This window comes from Ischnura elegans, chromosome 8, assembly GCF_921293095.1.
Source record: "Ischnura elegans chromosome 8, ioIscEleg1.1, whole genome shotgun sequence".
NCBI lineage: Eukaryota > Metazoa > Arthropoda > Insecta > Odonata > Coenagrionidae > Ischnura > Ischnura elegans.
In genome coordinates this window covers 64,234,387-64,261,986 of record NC_060253.1, presented here as the reverse complement: position 1 = coordinate 64,261,986, position 27,600 = coordinate 64,234,387, and the positions used below count along the sequence as shown (strand labels likewise).

General features: G+C 39.0%; 2 protein-coding genes across 2 annotated transcripts; one reads left to right on the top strand and one right to left on the bottom strand.

The window, feature by feature from the left end:
* Positions 1–10,659: 10,659 nt before the first annotated feature.
* On the bottom strand, positions 10,660–14,809 carry LOC124163541 (YTH domain-containing protein 1-like). Its single transcript, XM_046540513.1, has 2 exons — positions 14,644–14,809; positions 10,660–14,343 (listed from the first exon to the last, which is right to left on the bottom strand). Exon 2 carries the CDS (start codon positions 14,285–14,287, stop codon positions 12,809–12,811), a length of 1,479 nt encoding a protein of 492 aa, XP_046396469.1. The 5' UTR covers positions 14,288–14,343; positions 14,644–14,809; the 3' UTR covers positions 10,660–12,808.
* Positions 14,810–17,544: 2,735 nt separating this feature from the next.
* Positions 17,545–25,656, top strand: LOC124163601 (carbohydrate sulfotransferase 10-like). The gene is made up of 4 exons (XM_046540617.1): positions 17,545–17,870; positions 20,409–20,830; positions 24,004–24,109; positions 25,072–25,656. The coding sequence occupies exons 1-4, from the start codon at positions 17,556–17,558 to the stop codon at positions 25,609–25,611; spliced, it is 1,383 nt and encodes a 460-aa protein (XP_046396573.1). The 5' UTR covers positions 17,545–17,555; the 3' UTR covers positions 25,612–25,656.
* Positions 25,657–27,600: the final 1,944 nt, after the last annotated feature.

The following is a 27,600-nucleotide window of genomic DNA, read 5'->3' as shown; positions in this document are numbered from 1 at the left end:
ATGAGGCACAGAGCTCAGGGAAACATGTCTTAATAATCACCTATTAAAACTGGCTAAGTTCGGAAAGTTTTCTTCGTTTGATAAGGTATTAATAAACCTTTTTTAAGCCAAGCGCTACCATTCAGCAAGGTACTCAGCTATCCGCTAGCATCCTCCGACGTATCAGCGCTAAGCCTCGCCTCAAGGTCACCTCACCGGGCGGGAGGGGGAACCAGAAATACGACGTACGGAGATATTTCCCGGCATTCATACTTAAGCCTCGCGTTTTCGCGCGCTTGAAAATTTTCACTTTTCATTTTATCGCGAAAAATAGATGTTGTCATTTAAAAATCTAAAAGCGTGAAATACGAACCCAGGAGTAATTATCTTTCGATTAAAGCAATAAAAAAATAATAGGAAACCACCCTATTAGCTCTGCTGGAATATCATATTTTTCCGCAGTCTTCTTCCTTCACTGGTCTCTCATCGTCACATCGAATTCCGATCTAGATGAGATTGGATTAAGAGCCAAGATGCCAACTCCCTCATCATCCTTTTCTGTTTCACTTTCCTCTTGCATCTGTTCCATAACTCCTCCAGGTATTCATTCCATCTCCTCACTTAGTCTTCTTTTTCAATCAAAATATTTCCATAATTATTCCTAATGGTACTACGTCTTACACTGTCCTTGAAGTGGTTCTTCACAATTCTATAGGCAGATTCCACATTCCCTTTCACGAAGTTATTTTGCACATCTTCACATAGATTCATCATCCACACTTCTCTACTTTTCCTCGCTTTGTGATAGATCTTATGCCTTATTCTCTTGTAGCCAGCCTCTCCTTCAGTTTTTGCATTATTGTATTTTATCCTTTCTTCAATGTGGTCCAGGACTTAATTCATTATCCACAACTTTTTCTTAGCAACTTTTCTTCACCCAGAGCTTCCATTGCATCTTCCTGTAGTCCACTTTCAACATTTTCCTAGCTATCCTCCACCAATGTTTCAGTCAGATGTACACCTATTTTGCTCTTCACTGCTTTTTGAAATGCACATTGATGTTGTGACTTTAATTTTATTTAAATGTCATATGTTTTTCAGTGGTTTCTTGAATTTCAAATGGCATTTCATCACCGCAAGATTATGTTCGCTGTCAAAATCTGCCCCAGGGGAGCTTTTGCTGACCTTAACCTGATTCCTAAACCTCTGTTTGAATAAAATATAGTCTAGTTGAAATATTTTTTTTGTCTTCTGGCCTTTTCCATGAGTATCTTCTTTGTATATGATTCTTAAAAGGTGTGTTGGCAACCACTAACTTGTACTCTGTACAGAATTCTAGGAGCCTTTCTCCCCTTTCATTCTGATTTCCTAATCCGCATTTTCCTTTATTCCATCCTTGCCTTCGTCAACCACAGCTCTCCAATCGCCTTAAGTAATAAAATTTTTCCACCTCTTACCTGTTTGATTACTTCCGTGATATTTAAATCTTCTATTTCTTCAGTCTCATTTTAGAAATGAGAGTACATGGCGCCTCTGCATGAAATGCGTACAGAAAGTGAGCTGAAACACTCATTACATCCATGACTAACAACATTGTGACAGTAGGGAATCAGGAATTATGCACGAGTTTCACAAAAGAGGGAGTTAGGATGGAAGGTATGGTATCATAAATTGTTGAAAGGTGAGTCCGGCATGACAACTGAGTCACAACTCCAACACAAGTCAAGGTCAAGGAGCACCCAGGTCTTTTTCGCTTCTGGGGGCTGTTCGTAAGGCAGTTTTACACGGGGTATTGTGCAATCAGACGTATGTACAAAGGCTCACCTGCTCACAATCTGCCCATCGCAATGACCTACCAGTCTAATAATGAGATATATAGAACATATTCCCCAAACCTGGGTTGAGTGATGAGTTGACATAAAATCATGAGTTATTCATTTAATTAAACAATTTTGATTTAAGGAGAAAACTGAGCACTTAGAAAAATTAAGGCCATGTAATTATGCTATAAATGTAATGCTGGATGACTTTGTAGGACAAGACAAATAAATAGATGCAAAATACCTTGTAAGAAACCTATTTAGAATCGCACAAACAAAAATTATGGCTCTTCATGATTCGTTGGATGGGGCAATTTCATCCTATGAAAACATGGTGGTAATTCAAAATTATTTGTTCCCTATTATGTCATATTTATAAATACTGATTTTCCTAGTTATTCTATTCCACCAGAATTTTGTCTCACAATTTTTATTTACTACATCATTTTGATCATTAATATTTTCTCACTGAAAATGAATTCATTTCACCATGCATGGTCACAAGGCCACTGAAAAACATGGAACTTTCCTCAAGAGTGCTGCACCTGGCAGATGGGGGAAGGGATTATAATTTTTCTAGGGACTAGAACTTAGGGACTTTCAAAGGGCATTTCTGCAATAAGTTGAGAAACTTTTTCTTCATCACCAATTACTCAGAAGTGGAAGCAATGGATGGAGTAATGAATAATCCATCATTTTCATTGGTGACCAGGGGCGCAGCTAGGAATTAAAGCTAGGAGGGGTTTTAGGCACAACTGATACTGGGGTGTCTGGGGGTATGGAATACCTTCCAGGATAAGCAGGAGGTGCAGGGGCCCTCCCCAGAAACATTTTTTGATAAATGGTTCAAAATGGTGAGTTATACGGCTTTCTGAGAGATATTTTATAAATCCTTACGCTATTCTACAAGTAATGTTAATGCAATTAAGTAAAATGGATTTCACAAAAAAATTTCTCTGAGCTCTGGGGGGGGGTTTATCCCTCAAAACCCCCCCTCGCTGTGCCACTGGTAGTGACAATTGTCTTCTTGAAGGTAAATACTCTCATGATGTGGTCATAGGAGTTGCTCTGTCTCTTTCTTGAGTTTTTCATAAAACATATCTCCAAACTTCCTCCATACTCACTTGGTTGATCAATTTGATATTCACCATTCTTCTGCAGCATCTCATTATGAATGCTTACTGAAGGGGTTTGGGATAGTTCCATAATTAACCTCACCACTTCAATAATGTAAACGGAAATAATTTCGACCAATTTTATTCCGATGGCAAGCGATACAGAGGTGTACTATCGTCTCTCACTTCGGAAGTCCTTCTCCATTGCCTTTCCCTGAGCATCTCTCTCTCACGGCGCCTTCCTGGTGCTAGCGCCTGAATCCGGCAGCATCGGCAGGGACCTCAGGATTCCAGGGCAAAGACCTCAGCCACGTGGTTGTCCTTTGTGGTGGTGCTGGAAACTAAGATCTCCGCCACACTTACACCCATGACTTCTTGTTGCCATCACCATCCATGCTTTGTGGATTCCTTAATCTACCTATATTCCCTACTTTAAGTTGAGTAAGTCAGGTGCAGAAATGCATCACAGAGTAAATCAAAATGAATTATTCTTTGGCAGTTGCCTCTACCACTTGCAGGAGCAAGATATATGCGTGTGGCTCTCCAATTTTGTAGTCGTGAATTGAAGTTGCTGAGTATTCATCCTATCCATTGCACTTCAGAGCTTAAAAGATGGTCGCTCGAGTATTCAACACACCACCTGATGATCAGCCAAGAAATTCAAATTATAATAAAGCCACCCAGTGGTGGATCTATGGGGGGGGAGACAATGGGGGCTGTAGCCCCCCCTTTGAATATCCAATTTATACTAGATAGAATAGCAATTTTCTTTGGACTGCTGGGAGATAATTCCCACTTAGCCCCTCCTTGTCTCTATCCTGGATCTGCCACTGAAGCCACCCTACCTCCAGTGAGCCAGATCATGACCATTTTCTTTTAGGACCACAAAATCCTACTGGTGGAAGTCGTTCCCCCAGGTGAAAAATAGAGCTCGCCAAATGCTATGACATCCTGAGGTAAATGTGCAAAAGCATAATGAACTGGCATATGCGAATGTTCACATATATGGTATTTCTCTCCTGAATGACAGTGACAGTCCTCTCATTAGTTTGTATCCACTCCTATCGTTGATATCTCCCCCTAAAAGATCACTTTCCTATAAGCTTAGAAATTTTAAAGAGGTAAACTATATTGACAATGATGTGGTGAAAGAAATGGTTAAATAATGGCTTAAGGAGATGGAGCCTGAGCACAATAAATGGATTTGTTAATTTTATGAAAGTATATACCCTTTAAATTTTTTTACCTCATTTGACTGATGTACCCGACCACGTAGTCCCTACCCAGAGATCTGAATGGGAGACTAGTTTACCACTGGAATATTTTGGTCAAGAGAATGCCATCTTATCTTTAGAATGGAGCAAACATAAATGGTAGAGTACCTGTGACTCCTTAAGATATAATGCTGTTTTTTTCCCTTACCTTCCACATCACAGTACTACAGCTGTTTACGTAAACGTTACCATGCCTACAATGAAATGAGTGTCACTGTGCTGACCACTGAAATTTTCACTTTCAATCATATCAATAATAGCTCCTCGCCTCTCCTTTGGGTGATGGAGAGCATATATTATAATTGTTGGATGCCTACTGTCGCCAAGTCACAGCACCTTTAGGACCATAGCAAACACTGATTTTGGATGGCCGGTAAAATACTAGCCTATATTTTACTGGTAAAGAACTGCTTGCACACACACCGGATTTTTACAGGTCAAACCATCACTTGCTTGAATGTTGCGCCGGTGCTGGTGATCCACAGTGGCAATAGCCGGGTGCTAACCAGCATTTTACTGGTGCTGGTGCTCAGTCGATCATAGTGCAAGCTCCTCCCATGGTTCACTGTTGGAATGTGGACGACCAATATTTTAAAGGCCGTGCAGAATTGGTGTGTGTGCAAGGGGCCTTACAGGCTTTAAGTATCATTTAGATGGCCAATCTTACACAGGGATAGACCCATAACACCTTAGATTGCTGTCGGTTTCTGTCCACAATTACTCATTCAACAAGTAAACTCGCTTGGGTACAGCCCCAAATGAGTCAATTAGGACAGATTTTAGGACGAAGAGAAGAAGTACGTCACCATAAAAAGGCTGGCTAATAGGACAGTGGAAAGGAGACCTGATTCAAACCAAACTTACAATTATTGACTTATGATGATGACAGATTTTTTACTTATGCTATGACTAACTTTCACGACAACCCTCATTCATATTTTAACATGATTAATGCATATCTCCTTTCAAATCCAAAAAAATTAAAACTGTCGTAAAGGCAAGCAGAAAGAATAAATTTTCTCTTAAGTTATTCATGGAAACTATAATTGATTGTCATATTTTTCCATTGAGTGAAAAATCCACAGAGAAAAAATCATTCCCCTTGACCTGGATTCAAATCCGTATCCCCAACATACATCCCACACGCTCACCATTCAATACAACTTGGATGTAAATTTTCAGGAAGATCTGGACATAATCTTTCTTTTGCTAACTCTGGCAGCAGGCATTATATTATCTGACCAAGAAACATTTCTCCCTATGCCTCTCTGATCTGTCCGTCATGGGAGAACTCTGGCCACCTCAACTGCTGGTTTCGTGCAAAAAAAATCTGATGCTTTCCCAGCGTATGCTGGTGGTGAAGGTTGCTCCACCAGCTCTCCACCATGGCTGCCGACGTTTCAGGGTACGAGAAGAAAACCATGCCATCCATCGTGAAGATCATCTCTCCAGAGAAGAAATACTAGGATAGGATTATGAAGGAGCCCATAGAGATCTGGCTAATGAAAAATAACACCGATAGAGATGGCACTTACTCCCTCAGCAACACCTGGAAACCCATCCAGCGAAGAATCCCAGTGGCCAAAACTAAGGACCAATCAGAGGAGACTTCAGGCCCAGGCACAGCTATGTAAGGTGAACTCTTTCAGAGACACAACTTTCAGCCCTGAGGATTGAGTACATCTTGTACCCCGAAAATTTGGCAGCCATGGAGGAGATTAACCGGTGGAGCACCCAACCAGCCTTCACTACATTGGTGTTTTACCCTTGCATTTCATCAAAGATATTAGAAAGAATACCTAGTTCACTGCCATTAATGGTGCTGCCACCATTGACCTTTTTATTCGCAAATAGCTGCACACATTCAGGGGGCGCAGCCAGGAATTAAGGCTGGGGGGGGTTTGGGTGCAACTAATACCGGGGTGTGTGGAGGTATGGAATACCCACCAGGATAAGCGGTAGGTGCGAGATTAATAAATTGCGGAATTTTAAGAGAAATGGTTCAAAATGGTGAGTTTTACAGCTATCTAAGGGATATTTTATTAATCCTTACACTATTCTATTGGTAATATCAATTCAATTAAGCAAAATGGATTAAACTTAAATATTTCTCTGAGATCTGGGGAGGTTTTAACCCCAAAAAACCCCCCTTGCTGTGCCACTGCACACATTAACAGCCAGGCTTAGGCTTTAGGGCTTATATGAGGTTCAACTTTTAGTCCATTGTTAGTTCAGAATTTTTTCCAGTGGCGGCTTGCCCATAAGGACTCTCGGTAGCTGCCCCTTCCAAAGATTTGAAAAATGAAAAAAATTAAATATCCATTCAATTCTAACTATACATCTAATTAACCAAAGTATTTTTTTCAATCGCATACATCGAAAATGTAGGAAAAACACTCAAAAATAGTGCGAGAAGTTTGCATTTGTGGCCGCGGGGTGCTGGCCAGAACACCCAAAACCATCACTGTGAAGTTATATGAAGTGGTAGTGGTGGGGGCTACTGGTGCTATGACACGTCTAAGCTTGTGCCTTATGGAAGTCTTGGGATGCCGTCCGAGCATGCGCAGAGCGATGTATCTAGTGAGTTGACATCGCAGCGCCGCGGCCGAATAATCTTGGTGTTGCAGAATACCTTGTTTTGGTGACCAGTTGACTAATTATGTGTAAATTGTTTTAATGTAAAAAGGCCTAGTTGTAGCTGATTTAATCGATTCAGTGATTTTTAGTGTTTGAGTGAGTAATAATGGTCTCTAGATTGCCTTAAAAACTCACTAAAATACACAAAATATTAATAAATTTTGACCCCCCGGTGGAGCGAGTCCCTTCCAGCATTTGATTAACGAGCCACCACTGATTTTTTTTCCAATGTAGATCTCATTGCTGTTCATGAGGCAAAATAACATACCAAAAACCTCTCTCTAGTCCATTATACTAGTTATCCATAAAATTTAAAAAATGTTTGCAAATCAACCATTTAACTATGCTTGGACGTCTCTGTTTCAAGGGTTCATGTTGGATTGGACGGCTTTCAGTAGATAAGTTTTGCTAAGATTCTATCGAACTAGGATGAAGTTTACTTTGACCTAAAGATAAGCAAAAGAAACCTGATAAATCTGTTGCATGCATTAGACTGACCAACACAGCGAGAACTAATGAAATGAAGATAGCCGAAAACATTTTTCATGAATAAGTTTGGAGACAGCATCAAAAACAGCTACAACAGTCACTTGTCCACAATTATACTGACATCTGAGAATTTTTTGTCTGTCGCTGAGAAAATACTGGAAATCATATTGATGAGTTCTTATCGAGTTTTACACCAGGTTAATTCAGTCGTATTGGCCGATGTTTTTCAACAAATGAGTATTTTGCACATATTAACAACAATAAGAAACATGAGTTCAGCATTCTTTCGGGCTGCATCCACGTCCGTTGTCGAAGAACCACAACAGTTTCGCCAGCTCTCCTGCCAGCGTCCTCAGGTTGTATGAATGACACCTGAGGACGCTGGCAGGAGAGCTGGCGAAACTGTTGTGGTTCTTCGACAACGGACGCGGATGCAGCCCGAAAGAATGCTGAACTCAAGTAATCACCGCGGAAACCTGCGTACGAATAAGAAACATGCTTGAAACCAGGTGTGTACACTATGTTCCCTATTACAAGCAAAGGGCTGCGCGATAGGTTAACCGTTAGCTAGTACGTTAAAAGCATTACTCTGGATTTGTGCATGAAAAATGAGCAATGAAGACCATACCATTAGATAGGGAGATGCAAAAGTTCTTTTCCACGCACATTGCTACTGGGACTGCATAATTAAGGAAGCCATCGAGATCCCCCTCCATCCCAAAAATTTCAATTGTGATACTGACCTTCATCTTAGCAATACATTATTATTAAAGTATTCTACCGATTAAGGTAGGTTTCCATGGAGTGCTTAAGAAGAATTCCGGAGCCTCCCCTTACATCATGCACAATAAGGCCTACTACCTTTCATTCTATCGAAAAACTTATTCTTTTCCTTCCCCTCCCTCGTTTACCTAACATTCTTCCCTCTAACACTGTTTTCAACATACCCTCCCCGCTAAGTACTCACTCCATCTATACCTTCTGTCTCCTCCGTATCTCATCTAAAAGCTGCCTCTGCTCACCCACCATGTCCAGCACTTCGTCGTTCCTCCTCCTCTCCGTCCACTTCACCTCCTCCATTCTTTGCCACACCCACATCTCCAATGCCTCCGATCTTCTCTCGTCTTCTTTCCTCAGTGTCCACGTTTCTGCACCGTAGAGAGCTACACTCCAGATCAAACTCTTCACTAACCTTTTCTTTAAACTCTTACATAGCAAACCTCCCAGAAGCTCCTTTCTGTTCATGAAAGCCTCCTTTGCTAATGCAATTCTCTTCCTAATATCCTTACTACTGTATCCGTTTTCCTCTAACATACTGCCTAAATAGTTGAACTGCTCAACCTGCGCAAGTTTTTCACCACCCACCTTTATCTTAAGTCTAACATTCCTCGCTGGTGAGGCTATACAAAACCGCGTAACCTTGGTCTTCTTGTGATTAATCCTCATCCCATATTCCTCGCAACACTCGTGTAACGCATCCACTAGAGCCTGAAGCCCCCTCGCTGACTGGCTAGAAAACACCTGATCAGGAGACCTGTAATCAGTAGCTTAAAAAACATAAGGGAATTACATAAAGAACTTCAAAAGACCATCAGCCAATCGGAAAGCACCTGAGCCTTATCATTGTAATCGCCAAACAGTCGATTCAGTCCAGTGTGAAATTGGACTTCCATTGAGTAACACGCCTTGAAAATGGACGAAAACTCGTCTTCCGAAACGCTGGCCAATACAACTGAATTAACCTGGAATAAAGCCCCGAGAAGAATTCATCAATACTGGAAATCATTGGACTCTATCAGTGCGCAACAACAATAATAAACATGTTCAACACCAGGTGTGAACACTATGCTCCCTATTGCGAGCAAAGGGCTGTGCGATTGGTTAACCATTAGCTAGAACGTGAAATGTATTGCTCCGGAATTGTGCATTTAAAATGATTGAGATTCTCGCCTCGGAGATACTAAGGAAACGTACACACTAGCTTAAAATTGAATTATAAGAATTCATATTGTGATGTTATGCCTTTGCTGCCTCATACGAATGAGTGAAATTCTGGCAATACACATCAAAAGATGGCATTCAACATTAATCTATAGCGGAAAAACGAATCCAATCCTAGCCTATAACTAAGAAGAGTACAACAAACAATGTCAAGTATTTTATCATAAGTATCCAGGAGTCGAAAATGATTCATTGATCTTACGGATTGCAGAGAAGTAATTATTTCAAATTAATGCTGAGATATTCTTGATCTGAAAAAGAATAGATGTATCAGGCATTATAACGTGGAATAACAATATTATAAATAATAATTATTCATATTTTTAAAATATCTAAAAATTAGGTCTACCTCTACCCAACCCATTTGTTAATCACCTATTCTCACTGAATATTCAACCGTCAGTCTTTAGCATCCACTGCCATTCAGTAAGCATGCTATTCACACCTGCTTGATCCAAGACTCCTATTGAAATTCCACAACCACAAGCAATTAATTGTCCTTTTCATTTCATTTTAACTTTTCTCAATCCCTTTCCTCATATTCCTCAACATACAATGCTACTCCCCGAGTAAACCTTCACCAGATTTTTCTTTACACTTTTAAGGAATATTCCAGTCATAAACTTTTCCCGATAGGTTCAAATCTTCTTTTGTCAAAATTATCTTATCCTAATATTGCAAAAAAATATCCTGTCCTAATACTGTAAACAAAATACTATTTCTAATGGACGCATTCTTTTATTACAACAAATTCATTTTTGGCCTAGGACATTATCTACTGCTGCACTTTGAGTTTTTCAGGTGTACCCCATGTAATATTTCTATTGTTATCCCTGCTAAAACCTACATAGTAGGTAGGTAGGTGTACACAAGGTGCTTCCAAAAATCTCTTAACACAGCTGTGCCTGTGAGGGCTTTAACTGATTAAGAAATATTGCATACTACAGCATCAAGTATAGAAATTCACATTCCATTACTGATGATACTGAAACACCAAAAAAATAACCAGAAAAAAGTTTTCATGGGGGGTAGCTAGAGTTCATTCACTAAAAACGGCGTCTTTGGAATACATTGGTACGTTTGACTTCCTTGACCTTATTTGCTCAAGCCTTGAGTAAGCATATTGATACTTATTACTGTAATTAATTACTTCACAATGAAAAATTGCTCTATGTTCTTCACACCTAAAAGGATTTATGAAAATTAACTCAGCCTGCCATTCCAAAAACGAGCATCACTTCGGGTGATTATTTCTAGTTCACTGTACCATTCAGGAGGCACTACATAACCATTTCTAAGTGTTACATATCTCCAGATGAAAAAGACAAAAAATACAAATGTGTGTATGGATATTTAAGAGATTTTTTTAATACTGCAGCTGGGTTTTTTCAATGCCAATGTCATGTCGTATAAAATTCATCTCTTGAGGTAGGCCTTTCCAAATACTTTTCTTTGATTTCACGATTTTCGAAGATCTTTATGGTGAATGAAGGAGTTCGGAGTTCCACAAGTGTAAATGCATATCACTAAATGTATGAATTCACATGTCTCTTGCACAGTAAGTCTTTTCCGGTGTGGCATTTCAAATATTTTTAATCCACCAAAATTTATTTACATATGCACAACATGTAAACTTTTGGATACAGCGAACTTTACACAATGATCGCCACTGAAAAACAAGTTTCACAGCGAAAACTGCTCAAGTACCAACACAAGAGTACTCATTGTATAAACTTCAAGCCATATCCATGTTCAAAGCATTTTTTTTCTGCAGAATTTTCTTCAGGCAGTAGAACTTCTTCACATGCATAAGTAACATGGTTAATAATAGGAATACTTTCATCACTATCAAACTCAAGTCATTTTTTTTCTTACGCTTCCAACCAAACTAACGTGAGCAGTTCAAGAACACTGCAAGCCTATTTAATCAAAGATGAAATGAAAATTTTCTCCATTATCAAATTGTTACAAATGAGTGAAGGCACATGGGATGTGAGAAAATTCTCTTGTTGACGACACTGATAGCACATGTATCACAAAGTTGGAAGTAACTTGTAGTAAGAGGAGGGCCCTAGAAGCACATCCAATTGACTCCAGATGCTCAAGAAGGTAAGTACTTTTATGAGCTGACTTCGAATAATTCACACGAAAATAAACAAAATACAATAATGTAGTCGTTTAACACCCTAGAAAGAGCAAAAAGGAACAACAGATGAACACTGCATCAAGATTTCAACACATAATTACAAATGTTCTTCAGACACTTATTGGACCATCGAACACATGACAACTTAATCTTGTACACCCATCAATTGTTAGACATGATACATCTCCACAAATGTTTTCAGCAGAAAAGAAATATGTCAGAAGATTGCTCATTAACCATTCCAGCAGAAAGATTTTGGCTGCTAAGACATACTGACACTAACCTACAAAACATTTACACATTTCACTGCAGAAAGGTTGACTCAAAAGTAGACTATAAAAAACTGAAACATTGATCAGCACCATTCCCACCCTAAAGCAGTCGAAGAAAACAATATGCTTTGAATAGATCTCTTAAGAGTTTTGATGGGGTGTCTCAGAACACAATCATAAAACAAAAAAATGGTTTTTCAATTCAAATTTATCATCATAATTTGATCATAAAATAATTATTTCGATATCTTGCATGCATTTGAAATGAAAAGAATAATTACAGTCAGGATTTGTAAGAAAAATGGTATCATCTAATTTCCACAATTGTAGATAGTCAAACAGGAGCACAGAGTTCTACAAGAAGTTCGATGAAAGAAAATTTCCAATTCAAGTTTTACATCACACATTTCAGTATTCATATATGGTTTAAAATATCACAATCAATGTACAAAATTTATCAATTTTCCACACACTCTCACTTACTCTCTTTACTCTCTCTCCAGAATCCAAGGGAGGGTTAAGACATAACCCTCCAATTACAGTACCACAAGGACACCGTGAAACCTAATAGAAATCAAATTATAGGAAGTGACATGTACCTTGCAAGATAGGTATTCACAACCTTCAATACCTAAGAAAAGAACAGAACAGCATAGTATTCTTACATGGTTTACATGTCACTGCACCAATCAAGAAATTAATTATCAATTGCTTCATTACATAAAAGAAAACATTCTTTAAGACTTTGCACCTTTCCCATTAAAAGGAAGATGATGACAAGAATATTCAGAAGCAATTGTTCAAAAAATCATTTTTACTGGGCTTCCACCACTAAAAAATCAGTCTTCCGCACACAAACGACTGAGTGCTAGGAATCACTGAAAATGCAAGATAATAAATCTCCACTCAAACCGATATACTGCACAAGTTAACAGCAAATACTTTGATCTTGGCCTGAAGGATAAAAGGCCTTCTTCATTCCTACCCTGACAATCAGTGCTGGCCTCACGCGCAGGACAGCGATGCACACTCCCAAATCCCCAATGGTTCCACGAAGGGACACCAAAAGGTGAATTCAACGCCTGTCTCGGTACCTCATCTCCCTACCTCGCTCTCTCCTCTCACTCGTCCTCCACAAGAACTCGTCCACCGAGCGGTCGTAAGACCGCTTGTCGGAGGACCTCGATGAGGAGTGGTACTCAGGGAGCGGTGGCAAGGTGTCGTAGTACCGAACCGGCGGGGGCGGCGGGGGTGGCATGCTATCGTACGGAGGCGGTGGGGGCGGAGGCGGAGGGCCTCCCTGACCCACGTAAAGGTGCGGCATCGGGGGCGGCGGCGGTAGGTACGGCACGCCCCCAAGGTGGTGATGATGGTGGTGCGATCGAGAATGGTGGTGGTGGAGGCTGCGCACGTAGTCTGCCAAATAGGACGATCCACCCCCGCCGCTGTTATACGGACGGTCCCTAGAGGAACTGGGCGGGGAGTTGCCGTCCTCGTACCAGGGAGAATAGCGATCCCTTCGATGGGGTCTTTTGAACACGCGACCACGGGCTACGGAGTAATGTTTACCAGACCTGCTGTCTCCATCGTCGCCACCGCGCCAGCGGAAACGCCAACTATGGTGTCTCTGATGGTGCCGTCCGGAAGACGGCGGATCTGCCCCGTGCCGGCGCCGTGGGGCTCGGCTCACCTTAGATGCCTCCTTGGACCTCCGGAGGATTGGCGTCATCTCGATGCCATCATCAGCAGGAAAGAGGCGGCAGAGTTCTTCAGCCACCCTTGGTTCTATTTCCTGTCCATCCCGCCCGATCTTCACCGGTTTCCCCTCGTTCCAGGGATTGTAAAGGTGTAGGGTGGCAGCGAAGGGCAACTCTTTCCTTGAGACCCAATCTACCCGAAATACTCCGCCAAGGGCTTTGGCAGACAATCCAGGAGGAAGCACCCATGAAATGGGAGGTACATCCCGGCGAGATTCACTGCCCAGTCTAGCGAATCCAGCAAATTTCCCACTCTCCTTGACAGAAAATACTAACATAACATTTCGGGATTCGCGATAAGCTTGATTGAGCTTTGCCTCGTTCTGCGGGGGTGTCGACCACACCCCCTTTGCTTTGGACAAGGTGACATTTTCTGCGTTGTTGCTCTTGATCACAAAAAAGCGGGCATCACGGAAAAGATAGTTAAGCTTAGTCGCATAGTCATACGATTTGCTCTTCTCACGAGAAGACTCACTCCGTTTGGGCGGCGGGGGAGTTGGGGCTACTGGAGATGGGGGTGATGGACTCTTACGCACCTCTCCTCTTACAGACCTAGTCCTTCTGTGCTTGACGTCTTCTCTGCTGTCCTTATCGTCATCCGACGAATCCGAACTGGCAGAACTAATGCTAGGTTGGCTGGATTCACTGTCAGATTTTGCGGAAGAAGATGACGTGACCTCACTACATGTCTCATACTCATCCATATCTTCTATCTTCAACTCATCTCCAAGTTCATCCCCAAAACTGAGATTCAAATTGTCAGCCTCCGCACTAACTTCGACGTCTCCGTCTTCCATGTTGAATATTTTATTGCTTACTTAAAACGATGTAACTGAATTCGCCAAGCGCTGATCTGAAATAAGTGTATAAGATAAAAATAAGAGTTAGATATGGAATTCGGCATCACGATAATCACATCTTTTTCACTTCAAGTTTGAAAAAAAATCGCCAACTATAAATAACAACAAGTGAAAAATAAAGATCTTCCTCACAACTATAGCCATTGAAACAACATTTCACGCGATTAAAAATTAGTTTAACCACGAACCGCAACAACAGTGAACTAAAGTGGTTCCTAGAAATAATCATAAATGATATACCGCTATCATTACAACCATTACATGGTTCAACGAAAGATTAATTACCGACTTACCGGCTAGAATTTGCTGCTCCCTTTACTGAAAACCATCTTGACGGTTGAATATGAATATAATGAGAGCTTTAGAGCCTTATTTTGACGAAATAATTATAAAAACAATTACTCTTCGTCACCAACCCAAAACAATTCTTTGTAGCGTGACAGCTTTCATCTGTTTAGTTCCAACTTCTACCGATTGAGCCCTTAACGGCGCTTTTGACGCCAAGATGTGCATTTTTATATTTCCGCCAACTTCAAACAGACTTTAAGATGGATCCTCCAGGAGCATGCATATATTTTTCACGAAATTTTATCGTAGAGGTATTCTATGCACAATTTTGTAATAAAATAAATAAATAATTTATATATTATCTTTATATAGCTCAAATATGAAAATAATTATTAAATAAATAATTAAATTTTAGGCTTCCCGATGACATTCAGTCATTTTTGGAAACTGTGAATATTTTCAGAAAAATTAAGATTCTAAACATTTAAACAAAACCAAAGTATTAAAATTAAATGAAAACAGATAAAATTAATGAAAAATGAAAGAGTAAAAAACATAAATGATATCATACCCGAAGCAACTTAAGGCTTATCCACTTTCAATTGCACTAACTTTGTTCGGAATGAGCTCACGCATTATTGCGGAATGAATTGAAAATAAAATCAAGAAATATTGAGGGTGTTGTGGAAATGATTAATCTTTCGATACTAAAAAATAATTTTATAATAAATGAAAAAAACTGCCCCATTTGGTTCAGAATCTGGCGCGATAAGAAAAGTATCTGAAGGTCATTAGGCAGGTTGTGGACGAAGGGTAGTGGGCAACACTGTCTATCCTCAGTACCTGGGAATCTGATAAACTTTATCACTTCGCGGAGAACTGGAGTTCAAATCCCGGTGAGAAAAATATCTTTTGAATGTAATCCCACCCTTACTGATTGTGAGTGTAAGGCCGTCGAGATCCAAGGCAAGGATTCACTGCTGCCTTTATAGGGCTTTACAAACATTTTGCCGACAATTATTTTTTTCTTTGTGATTTCATGTAGTCAGCATTACATTTTCATCCAACTCATTTTCGTTTCGGCCATCGAAACACCGGTCGGAATACATTTTGACGCGAGAAGAAAGGCAAAAATGTATCGCGGGTTCTTGTCGCAGTCTAAAATTAAAACCAGAAAAAAATATACCTTGGTAATGATAAGCCTGTATCCCCGTTATATACGAAAGACTAATAGCCAGCCTCGGAACAAGGGTGGAGCAGGGGGTGGGGGCACGTGACCCGGGCGGCAGATTTCAGGGGGTGGCAAAATTTGAAAAGTTTATTTTTAAAGTTGTTCAATTTTTTTGAACATTTTATCAACTATATTAAATTGCCACTGAATACCAAATAACTTTCTTCTTTATAAGACTTGTCACAAGAATTAGCGTTAATAATTAGTTGCCTGAGCGCTCGGTAGTAGGGTCAGGGGCGCGAAAATAGTGTATTTTGGTATATTAATATAAAAGTTTTTCAATGTAAATTTGATTTGTGCATTAATATGTACAAGTTTTTTTAATATAAGTGTTATTAAAAGTGTTTTTCATAAATAAAACTTCTAAGTAGCATACATACAATGTCACTAGCGTAGTCAGGATTTTGAAATGGGGATCTGAGATTATTTTGAATCATTTCAATAATCCAATCACGTTTTCCACTGTCACTCTCTTACTCATAAGCTCTTGATTTTCGTTCTTTTGTTCTCTGCTTAATGGATTATTTTTCGTTTTCCTCTGAGGCAATTCAACATTTTCATCAATTTTCTCTGAAAGACCTCTATATCCACTATCTGCTTAGGTCTTAACGTCTGGTATTATATATACTTTATATATATATTTACACACTTCGAAATGCTCCTCGGCGAGGTAAATAACAGAAAAAACCCTAGGATGGGCAGTATCAGAACACACACGAAAAAGATTATAAACTCACAATTTATATAAACTACAGTATATGCGCCTCTTTTAAAGGCTCAATGTGGCTCTAACCCGGAAAACCCCCTTCCCCCTGTGGATACGCCACTGTGCGGTGTGTAATTTCAGCTACCGCACTTCAAAAAATAGCTTTTATTAGTATATTTTAGTGGTGGCGGAAGTGGTAAGGGGGAAGGTAATCTTTGCTCCCTCTGACAAAACTCATAGTTCCAGCCCTGTGAATAGCTATTTTCGAGTTTAAACCCGGAGTTATGAGGAGTTGAAGACAAAGCAAATACTGGGTACAATATGGATCGCCATGCTCAAGTTTCATGAGAGATGAAATAATCAACGAGCAATGGAAAAGAAGAAAAATAAAAAATATAATATATCCCCACAAAAAATAGCGAGGCCAGGCAGTAGGCATGGCTTAAAAAAATAAGCTAACTGCCAATCAGTGGGGTAGCTACTAGGTATGTTAAGAATTTCGTTCGGGGGGAGTCCAAAACCAGGGGAGGGGGGAATTTTTGAAAAACAGGATACCAAGTGAAGGATTTAGAACTAATTTTAACACTTTTCATAATCGGAAAAAAATTCATTTTTCAAAGAAATCTTTCGTAAATTCATGATTTTTTCCATATTTTGTTTTCTTTCATGAAGCAAAGTAATTGTGTTCTTATATTGCGGGGCGAAGGGGCTTCCGGATACGCGACTGCTGCCAATACTTCTTGTAATACTGCCACTTTAAAAGTAACAATACCCGCAATTCAGCGTGTTGCAGATAGGGGAGTCCAAGCGGAAGGACTTCCTTATCACTTTTCTGACGAACACCCACTCTTCCGACGGAAGAAATTATCGTTTGCTTCAGTTCCATCACTGATTGGTAGGCAAAGACGATGAGACCTTGCAGCAAAAATGACTTCCTTTCGAAGCTTCTGTCAAGAGTACGTGGTTGTTCGGAGTTTATAATGACGTTCCTCAAATTCGTAGCCGAACACCTACCTCTGTTAACGCTTGTTATGCTTGCGCTGCTGGTGACAACTTTACTGCACGGCGACCGCGAAGGGCGGCATTTTTCACATCTATTATTTCACTCTACGTCTCTTCCAGATGCTGCGTGCAACCATTGTTTCAACGCCTCCGACGTTCCAAAACCCCAGGATGTTGTAACTGTGAGCGAGGATATTAAGAGTCCCGCGAACGATGTGACTCAAGGAACAAACTACAGTCGATGCATTCAGACTACGACGAAGGAGACCGTCTATGATCGTCAGAGGGTGCAAGTGAGTGGAATCTTTCTTCAACAACGTCAATACAAAGAAAAGAGGGGAAGTAAATGGTATTGGGTGGGCGATTAGACCCCTGTCTTTACTAACAGCGGCATTTCGCCGAATTTTACCGCGAAATATAAAGATTCGAGAGCAGCAGCGGATTTTTGGGGGGGAAGGAGGCTATATAGCCCCTACCCTCCCCAGCGGGTCGAAACATACACAGAATAAAATTAAAATTTTTGGAGGTTACCAGTTTGCACAAGAATCTTTTGTTATATTTTCCGGTAAATTTACCCGGTAATACGAGTTGAATTACAAACTACATAATTTTAATCTTAGGGCATATTCATGGCTTTTTTGTCAAAGAATTAGACTAAAAAGCTGTATTTGAGCCTAGAATATCCCATATTTCCAAAATTTCTGAACCCCCCTTCTGCTGGGAGAAATTCCCCAGACTCCTCCCCAGTTTGTCCCCAACCCCCGTCAGACCAAATCTAGATCCGCCACTGTTTGAGAGCAAACTTTACCCTACATCAGGGGCGCAGCTAGGAATTAATTCTGGGGGGGAAGGGGTTTAGGTGCGACTAATACTGGGGTGTGTGGGGGTATGGAATACCCACCAGGATAAGCGGTAGGTGAGAGATTAATAACTTGTGGAATTTTAAGATAGATGGTTCAAAATGGTGAGTTTTTATGGATTCCTGAGGGATATTTATTAATCCTTACATAATTCTATTAGTAATATTAATCCAATTAAGTAAAATGAATTAAACTTACAATTTCTCTTAGCTCTGGAGGGTGGGGTTTTATCCCCCAAAACGCCCCCTCGTTGCGCCACTGCCCTACATCTACATACTACCCCGCAAGCCGCCTAAAAGGGGTGTGGTTCTTGAGTGTGCTAGGACACCAGCTGTTGATACATAAAAAGGAAAGCGAAATTACAATTAGCATTTATTAAAGTCCTTCATAGCTCGGGGGAAAAACAAATTCCCATATCTATCTCTTCCACTAAATATCTCTCTTAATTTATCAGTTCTTTTGGACCTAGAAATATAGTGGGGCTCAAATATTATGTTATCCATGTCGCTATTAAAGATAACTATTCTCAATAGGGTAGTTTCCTTCATCAAAGAAAACGAAATGCATTGATTGCTATTCGTTACCCACCATTAGGGTTTTCATAATATGTATACAAATTATTTGGTTTTAGAAATCCCAGTTTAAACGAATGGCAATGGTCAATTTTAACCATATTTGTAAAAGGCTAGATTGGCGCCCATGCGATTCCACTCCACTTGACATCACAGGGACCTAGTTTCTACACAAGAGGATAGGAGTTTTACATCGTCTGAGATTACCAATGCATGCATGAGTCACAGAGCTCAGGGAAACATGTCGTAATAATCACTTATTAAAATTGTCTAAGGTCGGAAAGTTTCCTTCGTTTGATAAGGTAGTAATAATCCATATTTAAGCCAAGCGTTACCTGCTAGCATGGTACTCTGCTACCTGCTAGCAGCCTGCATCGTATCAGCACTCAAGCCTCGCCTCAAGGTCACCTCACAGAGCAGCAGAGGGAACCAGAAATACGTCACATGGACTTTTCCCATCATTCCTACTTACCCATCGCGTTTTCGTGCGCATGAAAATTTTCACTTTTCGTTTAATGGCAAAAAAATAGATATCGTCATTTGAAAATCTAAGAGTGTGAAATGCATACTCCAGGAGTAATAATCTTTCGATTTAGGCAATAAAAAAATAATAGGATATTGTTGAAGCAATCTAAGCCTAGCGCACAGCCTCTGAGTCTCGGGTGGCTCCCAGCCTAATTCGTTAACATCTGGGTAATGCTGTCTGTATGCCTGTAGCAGTTTTTGGCGAACCGCGCAGCCTTCCTTTCTATTTCATTGAGTTAATGGATTGAGTCTTTCTGCACCAGATCCCATATGCTCACTGCATATTCAAGGTACAGTCGGACAGGTGGAAAATAGTTATTTTCTTTTACTTTATCATCGGAAAATCTTCCCGCAGTATGCTTCACGAATTAACCAATGCTTACTGGAACAAACCAACCTGGTGATACGTAATGGCGGTTGAATTTATTTATGACATGCTTGATCATACCGGTACAACACCACCCACCCATAATTTCTGTAAGAATTGAAAAGATTGTAAACTTTAAGGTGGCTCTCTAATGAAAGTTTCAATAGCGTATCCCCCCACCACAACAATGACCAAGATCTGCTCCTGTCCCTGATGGAGATTGAACATTTTAAATGGAGCACTTACCAACATTGAAGAATTTTTGAAATGAGAGAGAGCATTATAGAGGCAAGCTTCATAATGGTTTGCTCTTCCTACTTGAAGGATTAAATACTGAAAAGATTTGATTCATGTAAGACTTCATTGCTTGTATGATAATGAAATATACAATTGTAAAATATAGCTGCCAAATTCTAACAAAACATTTAGAAAATTAAAGACCTGATCAGCAAAAGGCAAATTCAATACAGGTAGCTAATGGGTGGATAACCTCTTTATGTTCATTAGGAAGAACAGTTGAAGCGGAGAGCTCATCTTCAGGATGCCTGCATCTCGGAGATAGTAAATTTGTCAGATTTCAAGCTGAATCGAAAGCATTACCTGATAGATCGCAGCCGTCAAATCCTCTATTGTTGGATACACAAAGTGGCATCTACATCTTGGATTTCATTCATGGCAAGACTAAGAGGACTGCAAGTGAGGAAAAATCGGATTTACCGTGAGATAAGTCGTCTCTCAGCTTCGTCTGATGAAGAGGTACAGACTGCTGCACTCAACTACCGTGTTCGCTTCATCGTAGTTCGGCACCCTTTCCTCAGACTCATCTCAGCATACAGGGACAGAATATGGGCCGCTACACAAAAGTATTCAGCCCAAGCATTAATTTACGTTCCTCGGATACTAAGACTGACAAGGCCTCACCTCTCCCAGTAAGTTATCATCAATTTTAAAAATATTTTAATCAACTAAGATTAGATTGACTTCCATTTTAAGACATGATTTAGAGCAGGGGTTCCCAAACTGGGGGGCACGCTCCCCTGGAGGGGCGTGGAGAAATTCCAGGGGGGGCGTGACACCCAAATGAAATAAATAAAAAAATTACAAAAATAATTTCCTCAGATCTTTGAAATAAAGTCTGTCTAAGTTTTCATTATTGTTTTTGTAAAGTTTCAATAAAGTTGTAAACTTTATCAAAGAAGGTTACAGGTAATTATATTCGTTTTTCATGTAATACTTGTTTTAATTTTCATCATACGTACAATTATTGAATCTTTCAATTCTGCGTTACCGCATTCAACAGTGAACAAAAAAATCTACCTACTCACCATATCAAGTAGGCACATACTTGTACGAGTACAAGTAGGAGTTGGTATGCACGGCACCTTGGAAATAGGGTATTGCAAAATGGAAAGCTGATATGTGTAGCAGAGGGGGGTGGGGGGGGGCGTGGTACAAAAAAGTTTGGGAACCCCTGATTTAGAGGAAATAAGATTATAGATAAGATTGGTATAAGATTCTATTTCAAGCAATTACTCCTAAGCATATGCTAATTGAACTGAGCAGTGACCACCAAAATCTTTTATAGTGCATGAAAACTATAAGTCAACTTTATGGCAACACATGTGAAATAAGTTTCATGTAAATGACTTATTGGATCCTTTGTAAGCTGAAGGTGGGAGTTTTCCTGAGAATTCACTTACTGGATTGAAATTAAGTTTTAGTATTTTAATATCTCTCTTACAATTAGATTACTATTGGCAGAATCAATAAATAACATTACAAAAAATGAAGAATGCTATGGGAAGAATTTGAGAAAAATAAAAACATACTTATAACTACATTATAAAGTGGATTAAACTGTTCATTTTTCATTGTCATCCTGTTCAGCAAAAAGAAGCTTAAATCTGCTCTTGATGAAAAGTCAGGCCATATACATATTATGGTACATACCTACATAACATACTTTCCATGTTATTACCTCTCCCATTTAGCCCCTGCTTGAACAAATGATGGAGGCTGATGCTATTCCTATATTTTACTAAGGCAACCAGTAAATTAATCCTCCCCCTGGAAGTTTTTCTGTGTTTAGTAATGACAATTTGAAAGTCCATATTCTATCTCTCCAAATAGGATATGTGATTCAAATCAGTTTTTTTTTTATAAGTTCCATGATGTTGTGTTTTCATGCTTCTATAAAAAATTAAATGACGAAACTTCATTAGTCATTATTTCCTGAAGCATAATATAATTTTCTTACGACCGATTTATGAAGGTTGATCTTTACGTTTTACGTTAGTCTGATTGTATCTATAAAGTACCAGAATATGGAATAATGGTGCTTAGTGGTGTCATATCTGACTAATTTTTAGTTGAAACATAATTTTGGCCCTAATTTTATTCTCTCCAAGAAGTAAAACAAACTTTTTCTCAAATTGATATCAAGAACTTTATTCAAGTTACAGTTCTCTGTTTATTGTTACAACTTTTTTCCCCATCCGACTTGCTATTTATTTTTACAAGATATATGCATACTTCTCACTAAAATATTAAAAATATTTAATATTCACATTAAGAAAGAAAATGCTAAAAATATTTTCTATCTTAAAGTGAACCTAGAGCAAAGTTTTTTCAAATGAACACCTATAAGAATGCAAACAGCAAGACGAATATGAACGGTAAAAGGAACATGAACACCTGGACCAAATAAATGTCCAGATGAAAATGAACACCCGGGTGAAACGAACACTTAGATGAAAAAAAATGGTCAGATGAAAATGAATACCGAGACGAACCGTTCAGCAGTTTTAACTGTTCGTTTTTGTCTGGGCGTGCTGACTTGAGGCAAGATGGAGGGGCATGGGAAAGAAAACTACAGAGGGGCTTGGCAGTCTCTGTCACAGCTTCGGCAGCCTTGGATGTTCTGCATCGTAACCACCATATCTTGTAATCACAACGCCCTTGCTGCAGTAAGCTAGTGATTAAGCTGCAGTTTAAATTACTTCTTGGTGAGCATACCTACTGGCCTGATTATACAAGATGAGTGCAATACAGGCATGAACATTGAACAGTTTAAAACAATTTAGACTATTAGAGAACAGCTCATTTTCCAACCAGTTCATTTCAGTGAACAGACGCTTTGGCTGTTTGGCTCTTTATAAACCATATCCACTACATTAGCCCTCAAATTTACCCTGAGTCGATCTAGTGAGTCCTCCATTATTTCAAGGTTTTTTGCCACCCTTGTCGATTTGCGGCAGTTATGCCGCTATTCCAACAGGATTAAGGTTGAGCTGAAAGAATCAAATTGCTTAAAATCCTAGAAACAATGACAGATAAAGTAAATCTGTGTTTAACTACTGAATCAAGGACAGTTCAGATCACGAATGCCCATAGCTGCATAATCAATAAGGCACGGTTGGGAGTTGACGATGGGGCTTTTGGTACTGCACAGGGGCCACCGCAGGTTTGCAACCCCTCATCTCTGGTAAGCCCTGGTTCTAACTCATGCTGCTCATGCTCCTAAAGTTGATAATCCAGCACTACCAAAGATAATGCAATCAAAGTTGTATCTCATCCATTTGAATCACATGATGAGTAATCTACCTCTTAGAGGGATGAAGCTATGGCTCACTCTTACCCAGTGCTGAAGTTGGAAAAAAAATTTACTAATAATTAAACTTAATAATTAATTAAAAAAAGTGGTACTCACCAAAAATTCCAACAGCTGAACTTGTATTATACATCTGGTCGCAAAGGTATTTTAACTGGTACACTTATAACGAGTTTGGATTTTAGGGGGTACGCCGTACCGGCCCAACAACTGCTCTTACATTATCTGTACTGAATGTGGAATGGAATTTGGGAAAAGCAATGTTATTAAAATGACCTTCAAATATTTATAACATAAAAATTTAGAAAGATTTATTAAATAATGAATAACAGGTAAATCAACTGCATAGTCAATTCATTAGATCAATCAATTCAATCCAATAGGCCACTCAGTGGCATAGCCAGGTTTTAGGACTAAATTTAAAAGGCGGAACTCATTAATCATCTAAAGATTCCCTCCTCCTAGACTGATTTCATTCCTTTCTCTATATAGGTTCCACTCATCATCCATCATACGTAAAAATAGCAGAAAATTGGCTATTGTACCAACATTTGAGGAATTTGTGCAGTACCTTCTTGTATCAGGCAATGTAAGCTCTGTAAGTGTAATTTCTTAAAACTGATGGATACTATAATTTCAAAATAACATAATACTATTGACGGTGAATGCATGTGTTTAATTAACCTGTTTAATTAGGTCTATTGTCTACTCGAGAAATCTATTCAGTGATTTTTGTCTTAAATGTTAGCATATGTAACACTAGAAATCAAAATGAGCATTTAAGACGTTAGCTTGATGAGTTGTTTGCTCACAACACTTGTTTCGTCTGAAAATATTTTGGACAGTTGTCACAGAAAAAATGATGACCATCAAATAAGAGGAGGCGAAAGAGTTCTGTTACTTGGTAAGCTGAGTAAACAACTACGAACAGAGCGAGAGGGAATTATGTATTCGGTAGAATGAATAGCCCAGGCAAAGGGAGCATCCTATGACAAAATGATCATCACACAAATGGAAATACAAGGGTAGAAGTAAGGAAACAATTAATGCGATAATATCCCAATAGCATATTTAATAGTGGCAGTGAGACATTATTAATGACAAATATGCTCCATATGTCAGTTCTGATGAATTTTTTCCTCACTTGTACCCGTTCATTCACAGTTGAGAAAATATCCTTTCGTAGCGGAATACCCTTTTTGCCTGGGTTATTATTCTGAAAACAATCAATGTACTTAGTTGCTTTATCTACCACTGGTTATTCATCTCACCAGGTAACAAAATTATTTCTCCTCTTCAAGCCTTTGTTCTCCTCATATAATGTAAGTCTTGGCCTCTTCCATTCTGATGCAGAGTTATTTCTAAGAGTTCTTTGCATTGGTTTTCAAATAATATCTGGTAATTTGCTTTCTATTTAAGATGAATCTTCGTCAAGTTCTCACCTCTACAACAACTAATTTATTATCGATTGGTGACATGCATTCCCTTGTCAATTTTTCATTTCTACTAGTTAAATTGCATTGTTTGTTTCCTGTTTATATGCGTGACTTTTATTTTCAGGAAACCCATTCAAATCAATCTAGAAAAGCAGCTTTTGATGTACACTGGGTTCCATATTATCAACACTGCAGTGTTTGCAGTATTCCCTTCAACATAATCATTAAACTGGAAACTATTGAAGATGACAAGAACTACATGATGGAGGAACTAGGACTGAAAACACAAAACATGAAAGGGACAGAAGGCACGATAAATGAACCAAGTACATGGACGCCAGAAAATGAAAACAACGATAAAATGTCGCCAAAGAAACAAAAAGCAAATTCAGAACCCATTTCTATAGATTTACTATTGAGAAAAGGAGGGAATATGACTTACTTTTACCCCACCACTGAAAAGACAGAGAAAGCAATAAAATTTAACCAATCAGTAACAACTAAATTACATCACCTACAGATTAGTAACATAGGGCCATCATGTCCTTGCTATTACTTCTCTCAGCTAACGAATGAACAATTACAAGGCTTGACAAAAATTTACGAAAAGGATTTAAAGATTTTTGGCTACAGCACAGAAGAGTACAAAAAATGTTTAAGATAACATTTTGAATTTTATAATTAAAATAAAATGAAAATTTTACACTCATTTATGCATGATGAACTTCTTTTCATGGTGTAAAAATTGCTTGACATGATGCAAGTGTCAAAGAAATTATAATCACAACTAACACCCCCGTCCTTATCAAAATAAATTTCATACATGAAATTGGATAATATGGAACATTTTGCTTACATGGAAATGGTAAGGAACTACTTGGTAAGCCAAGCTGCAGTCAATATCCCAACAACATCCAGACAACATTGTTGACATTAGCATATGACATCCATGTTCATTCAATTAACTTTGTATAGATATCTGTCAAATATACAAAGCACCTGCCAAACGATGTTGCAGGGATGTCCAACAATAGACATGGAGGTCCATATTATGACATCTCTTAGATATCTTCACAACATCTAATGAGTCGATAATGGGAGTGCTTATTATGGTTATTGGCAGTGGCATAGCCAGGAATTTCTTTCCGGAAGGAGGGGGAGAAAATTTATGAAAAATGGTAGAAAATTAAAAAAAAACAGGGTATGTACTAGGGAATGATTTTTAAACTAATTTTAACACATTTCATAATCGAAATAACTTCATTTGTTAAAGAAATATTTTCAAAATTCATAATTTTTCAATATTTTATTTTCTTCTATGAAGGAAAATTATTGTTTTTTCATAATTTGGGGGTGTGAGGGGGTGGATACCCCGGATCCTCCCTGGCTATGCCACTGGTTTTTGGTTAATCCCAGACAAACAAAAAAAACATTTGTACTCTTCAATTCTATACAGTACATATGATACCTATTGAAACTATTTGGAATAACAATTTTTTAATATCATGGATTGTACAACTTGAATATCTATGTAACGTCATTTTTAGAGCTCATTGCAAAGAAATACCAGCTCCCACAACATTTTTGTTTGATGGGTGTTCAGTAGGGCAAGAGTTTCTCAGCCCCTCCAATCCCCCCAAAGCATATTCCTAGTTACTCCACGGACCACACATACAGTATGATCTTAAAATTTCTCCCTTTTTCTCCCTTACACTGTTAAAGTTATTTTCTATGACTAGAGGTCCGTGAAAGTGGTTTTATTTTTTGCTAAAACTCATTTCAAAACCATGTGATTTCGGTGTTAAAGAAAATCTTGGCGGTGTTATTATAATGCTACAATTTTCCCACTTTTACCGGTGTTTTATTATTTCATGGTACACATTTCATGAATACTTATCCTTTAATAATCACATACTTTCTTTCACATAAAATCCTTCTGAGCTGAATTCACTTGCCCCGGTGTGAACACTATCACTAGCTTTTGAGATTTTAAAATTTCTTTCCTTCATTCGATATACCTATTTAAAGCTGGAATCCAACAAAAAACAGCCCAACCGCAAAACACAACCACTCAAGATGGTGTTTTCAAACTGAGTGCTGGGTTGCTATGGTATAACCATAGTACTTTATAACTTACAAATTGGCTGAAATGTTTCATGTTGTGGGTTCCCTTTCGAAGCCCCTCACCCAGGTATTGAGGGAAGGTAGGGCAGCAGCTAGATACAACAAAATCGCTTAGTTTTGATTACAGCTGTCGCCAATCGGTCAGGAAAGGCAGTGAAAGAAGCACACATAACTAAACATAATCGGATTCAAAGAAACTTGAAAAATTATTTCCCATTTATCGATCCTGAAACATCTAGAATGAGACACTTTCTCACCTGAAAAATTAGATATTAGATTTGGCCAATGTCGAAATGATTTTTTTTGCATTGAAGCTCAGTGGAGAGCCAAATATCTGACGATCCGTCCGCTAATAAGGAGAACCCCCTCTCCTCCTATCCTTTCTGTTCCTTCCTTCCCTTCCCCCAACTGCTAGCCCTTCATGCTTTCAAAAAACCATGCGTGTCTATAGATGTCTTTAAACGAATGGAATTGCACAGTTGACAGCACGGTCCCTTTGATGGGCGCCGTGGTCACCACGGCGCCCATT

Excerpts from the sequence above, each read along its gene's own strand:
- LOC124163541 (XM_046540513.1), bottom strand. The coding sequence starts at position 14,287 with ATGGAAGACGGAGACGTCGAAGTTAGTGCGGAGGCTGACAATTTGAAT.
- LOC124163601 (XM_046540617.1), top strand. The coding sequence starts at position 17,556 with ATGACGTTCCTCAAATTCGTAGCCGAACACCTACCTCTGTTAACGCTT. Across the intron at positions 20,831-24,003 it reads ACAAGGCCTCACCTCTCCCA|GTTCCACTCATCATCCATCA; the intron begins GTAAGTTATCAT and ends TTCTCTATATAG. Across the intron at positions 24,110-25,071 it reads TATCAGGCAATGTAAGCTCT|GAAACCCATTCAAATCAATC; the intron begins GTAAGTGTAATT and ends TTTTATTTTCAG.